Source organism: Pelobates fuscus, chromosome 6 (assembly GCF_036172605.1).
Source record: "Pelobates fuscus isolate aPelFus1 chromosome 6, aPelFus1.pri, whole genome shotgun sequence".
Lineage (NCBI taxonomy): Eukaryota > Metazoa > Chordata > Amphibia > Anura > Pelobatidae > Pelobates > Pelobates fuscus.
The window spans coordinates 11,954,818-11,960,434 of NC_086322.1; the positions used below are offsets into that span (position 1 = coordinate 11,954,818).

General features: G+C 41.5%; 1 protein-coding gene across 1 annotated transcript; it reads right to left on the reverse strand.

Annotated features, from left to right (window-relative positions):
- Positions 1-248: 248 nt before the first annotated feature.
- On the reverse strand, positions 249-920 carry LOC134565987 (probable N-acetyltransferase 8B). Its single transcript, XM_063425700.1, has one exon. The coding sequence runs from the start codon at positions 918-920 to the stop codon at positions 249-251; it is 672 nt and encodes a 223-aa protein (XP_063281770.1).
- Between the last annotated feature and the right edge of the window lie 4,697 nt (positions 921-5,617).

Sequence of the window (5,617 nt, forward strand, 5' to 3'; positions counted from 1 at the left end):
GTACCCTCCCATTAAATACATGAACGTTTGTTTTTTCCTTATGTATTTCCTTCTCCATATAATGACATATATAGCACCAACATATTACGTAGGTCTGTAGAATAGGTAAATAAAACAAACAATTAATTGTAACAAAACATATTGTGATTCTTACATTGTATATAAACCGTTATAAGACTGGATCTTATTGGGTTCATTAGATAGGTCTATCGGAAAACAATAATGGACATGCTACATCCTTGGTGTATTCATTCAGCTTCCAGGATATCATACTGGTAACCTAAGAACTTATTGCCCATCACTTTTGCTGTAATTTTTGGGTAATCGAAAGTGTGTGTTATATGGAAACCCATGCTTTCATACACTCGCTGGCCACCAACTTGAGCTATTGAGGTCTCCAAGATAACAGCTTGGAAACCTTTCTTCCGAGCAAAGTCAATAATTGTCTTGCATAAGGCTTTGGCAATCCCTCTACCCCGGTGACCTTTAATCACCGCCATTCTTCTCAGCTCCACATGCTTCTTCCCGCCAACATGTGTTAATGGAGCAGCGGCCACAGTGCCCACAACTTTCCCCTCACACTCAGCCACCCAAAACCCATAACCTTCCCTCTGCAAATAATATTTCCCAATATCCAACATGTCATTTGAGAATGTAACGTGGACGTAGGAATGGAAAAACTCTCTACTGCACATCCAGAGGACAACCATCACCAAGATAATACCCAAGACAGACACAAGGAATGATCCAGTGGTTAACAACGACAGCAGGAAAATGGCCAGCATGAACAGTCTGATATGGGAGAATCGCAAGGCTTGATAGAATCCGTCTGGGGTTAGATCCTTCACGCACTGAGCATACACCTCTCTGACCATCTCATAGTCTGACTCCTGGTACAATCGAATACGGCAATCCGTCATGATCTCCTAGAGAGGGTGAAACATATAATAAAAAAGAGGATTTTCTAAAGTCTTGAAATAGAAATTCATTGGTTTATTTACAACAAAATTAGTTTCTTGTGCATATGGAAGCCCAATACATCAATTAATGAGAGAAGGTGCCATTCCTTGAATGTGTACAGGCAGAAGGGGTATCTTGTAACATTATCTGTTACTCTATCTTTAATATAACAACTTCAATAGAATAACAATGCAACAACGGGAGACTCCCGCATGTATAATGGGGCTCCTTGACACCCGCATACCATATGTAATATCCTGGAAATTACACACACACAGTATACAATGTATGTCAGATTGTGTGTGTTTGATTTCCAGGATATTATATATGATAAATGCCCACATCAATTCCACTTACTGATTACCCACCTGATAAGTATTATAACAGGGGCCTGCTGCTGTTTAACAGCCTGACTGGGCCCCTGCAGGATCTGCTGGCTGGGAGGAAGTGATATGTTGTCACTGTTGTCAAGGTTAGAAAAATAGCCATAATAACAAATACAGCTAATAGCAAAAAGTAAAAAAAAATCTTAATTAGCAAAGTCAACCATGTTCCTAGCCCAAATGTCCAATCCCAATCCCCAAAGAAGCCGTTATCCTGTTTGATATCCTGTGCTAAGTCATGTAAATCTTTTATATGTTTATGGATCATAGTTCCATGGTCAGATAGGTTAAAACAGCACATACCTTCAGTAGCTTCACATCCTAAGTCATGTTTCATTAGTAATTAGTCAATGGCTGCTCTGTTCTCAAGGATTGCCTTCTTATTTGCCTGGTTGTCCATAAGTAGCTCTTCTAGGGCCCGTGAAGTGGCATTTAAACCTTTTGCAAGGGAACAGGCTACAGCATTCACTACTCGGGTATTATACAGTGCAAAGCCTGGGACTCCTACCAAGGTGTACGCTAGGGCAGAGTATTCGGCTTTGGATAAGAGAGTGATTTTAGGGTTACAATCTGAAGTAAGGGTGTTTTTATCGCTCCTACATCTTATCTCTACATCTCTCTTGTCTCTCTGTGGTTTGTGTAGCTGGGTGGTTTTAGTGATCAGGTCAGATTTGGAAAACATGGTCATGGTTAGGCGAGAAATTGCACAGGGACCTCCTGTAATGTTACCTGGGACATAAGCATAAGTAATATTTCCACAGGAGAAAGTCCATCCTTTAGGAAGATAGACATTGTAGTGGTAACTCATAACTTGGTGAGTTTTGGTACAATTCATAGTGGTGCTCAGGGCTCTACAATTTGTGGTATTTTTCCACCATGTGGGGCAAAACAGGGATTCAGTATTAGGGTCTCTTGAACAATTACATGAAAAAGACCAACATAGTTCAGGGCCTGTCACATTAATTGTCTTCAGGGCTAGGGGGGGCTTGCCTACCAGTGGGTTGAAAGCATAAGAATATAGTTGTAGAGATTTATGGGTGCTATGGGTATGTAGGTACTTCCTCAACAGTGAGATGGGGGTATGGACAGCTATAAGACAAGATTCTATGGCGTTTTCAGTACTGAGGAGAGGGTTGAGGCAAAAGGAGGTTAAATTAAAAGCCTTTGCTATCTGCAACCATATATTTTCCTGCCATGGTGGTTGGCTGTCTTGGGAGTTATCATTAGAATCCTGGGGTTTTCTATTTTTAGAAGGACACTTGCAGTTACGTTTAATGTGTCCTTTCCTGCCACAATTCCAGCAGTCTACCTGCCTTCTGTCACCAGCTCTAGGGACAGTTACAGCCATTAGAGGTGTGCTCCTCTTTCTAGTATTTAAATTAGCTTCCACTCCTCTAGCCACCTTCACCAGATCACCATAGGTTAAACTTCTCCACTCAGGTCTAGCATTTTGGAGACCAGTCCTTATGGGTATGTGGATACCATCCATGAAGCAGTTAATAAGCAGTCTGGTCGAAGTGGTTTCAATATCTGTGTAACCCAATGTCTCCCAAGCCATCTGTAGTCTGGTGAAGAATGTTTCTACAGGTTCATATTTCCCTTGTAATATATCTCCTAATTTATGGGCTAGTTCCTCTGTCTTTACCTTAGCCCATTCTCTCATTGCAGTGACATAGCATGCTCCAGATGCAGACTTGGTTCTAAACCATTCATCTGTTTGCATGTTGCTTTTTCTGAGGTTATCTTCATGGGCATCAGTATATTTAGCAATTATTCTAGCCCAAATGGGGCCAGCTTTTAGTGCCACAATCTGTTTTAAATCCATCCAAGTACACTGGTAAGTAGCTTAAATTGTGGATAGAGACTGGACTACAGCTAAGGGGGCATTTTCAACATCTGCCAGCTGCTGTATTATTGCCAGTTGTTCACTGGGTGTCCCGGGCTTATATTCTTCCCAGTATTGGATACTTGAGCTCGGCTGTCTGTTCTCATGGTATACGCTCTCAACTTTGGGTATCCTTGGAGTAGAAAATTGTGGAGCTAATGGCCCCACTGGGGTGACTATGGGGGAAACTAGGGGTTCCTTTAAGTCTGGACTATCTGCCTGCTCTAATGAACCCATAGGTCTTACAGGGGCTGCTAGGGAACCATATGAAGTCCCACTGCGTAATATTACTGGAAAGAGAGGTTTTGATCTCCGTAAAAGGGAAATCGCCTGGCCTTTAGGGACCAAAGGAGTCCCTGCATTATCCTGGTAAAGGGGTGGGTTTACAAGATTTTTCCCAGGATCCTGCCTTCTCTGGGACCCTAGAGGTCCAAAACATTGATAATATGGTACACCTTTCCTGGTGGTTTCTCTACAACCACATTTAGTTAATTCAACAGCAGTATCATGCCATTTTTGTGCGACTTCTACTAAGTCATTATCTTCTAACCAACCTCTGTAATTTGCCAAAAATTCACTCCATATATGTGGGTCTAGAGTGCCCTCTGAGGGCATGCCAGCTTTCTTAAGTAACCTCTTAACATTCTTAATTGCTCCTTGTCTTTTGTGATGCTTGACAATAGTCAAAGCCGTACATCCCCCTTGGGTACTTTCAGAGCTACCCATCTTAAAACTTGTAAGGGTTAATTACTTCCTTACACAAGACAAACTGTACAATAACAGTGTATTTAAACACTTAGGACCGCTGCAGTGGAATTTTAACAGTTCTGTCTTCTAAACACAGATCAGGAGATCTGCCCTTGGAGGATTCTAACTCAAATTATAAAACAAATGACAAGGCAAACAATAAAAATAACTTACAACCCACAGTTATAATCCACTATCTCAAGATTCCTTTCACAAGACATAACGCAACCTCCACCTGAGTATAACCATAATACCACAGAAAACAAGTTCTTTAGATCAGATGTTTTTAAAATCCTTACCCACCCGGACAGGGGTCTCAAAGAGCACCCGAGAGTCAAAATCATTTATAGGTAGAAAAATAAAAGCTTTTTCTTACCCGCTGCAGCTGATTAACCGTCTGGGCTCTGAGCCAACCCTTCTGGGTCCGGATGAACTGGATTCGTCTGATCCCGGGGTCACGGCACCAAATTGTTGTGGATCCAAATAATGATCTTTGTTATATTCAGAGGAAGCCCAAATTGTTGTTACAAGTGCACTTGGAGAAGCGAGAATTAGACACCAGACACCTGTTGGTATTCAAAATAAGCCTCTGACGTTTTATTCATCAGCTGGGTTTTATACATTAAAAAGTAAGTGCTTACGTGCAAATACTCTTAGAACAGTAATAGCAAGGGAATACAGATAAGACATAGGGATGAGCGTCATGTACACATAACAAATAAGTTTCAAGGTAAGAGAGAACAAAAAGATTAGAGTAGAGACATCTTAGGTGGGGGCTCTCTGCTCCCGGAACTTAGACATATATGGTCTTAAGTGTTGTTCAAGCATCAAGCATTTCCTAATTCCAAGTTAGCCAATTTTAATATAGGATATCATTATGACACCTATAAGCTTGAGCCTTGGAATCAAGATAAATTCTATCACAATACCAATGTTTGGCATTTAGTGAATATTCCCCTATATACCAATGTTTTGCATTTAGAATAAAAAATAAATAAATAAATAAAAATAATAATAATAATAAATAAATAAAAAAAATGATTGCAGCTTCCGAATGAATCTAAAATAGATGCTGTCCAGTAGGTGGGAGGGTCTGCTAGGGAGGGTCTGCTGCTGATTGGCTTTAATGTGTCTGCTGACTGTGAGGTACAGGGTCAAAGTTTACTCAATGATGACGAATAGGGGGCGGACCGAACATGTCATGTGTTCGCCCGCGGTGGCGAACGCGAACATGATATGTTCGCCAGGAACATCACTAATCCCCAGATAGTTTAGATCTGAACGCCCAATATAGGTGAACAGCACTCAGATCCCACGAACAGAGTAAATTTGCCATGGGGTTAAAGTTTTGCAAGGGCTGATGAGAGATTGAGGAGGGACAAAGCAGTCAGTTTAAACTGGTCTGGCAGTGTCCCTGGGACAACGCCCTGCTGGAGAACAATGTGATAGGTATTAAAGGGGGAGGTGAAGATTCACATTCTCCCATGGAATCAAAGGGGCAGAAACAGTCTTTTAAAAGCCCAAATAGTCTTTTTAAATGGCAATACACCCCAGGGGGCACAGTCACAGGGCAAGAGGCTGACAAGCAGGCCTCTCCAAAAGTCAGTGGCAAAGGGTAGTTTGTCACAGTGATGTTCACAAC

Coding starts and splice junctions, on each gene's coding strand:
- LOC134565987 (XM_063425700.1), bottom strand. CDS start 920: ATGACGGATTGCCGTATTCGATTGTACCAGGAGTCAGACTATGAGATG.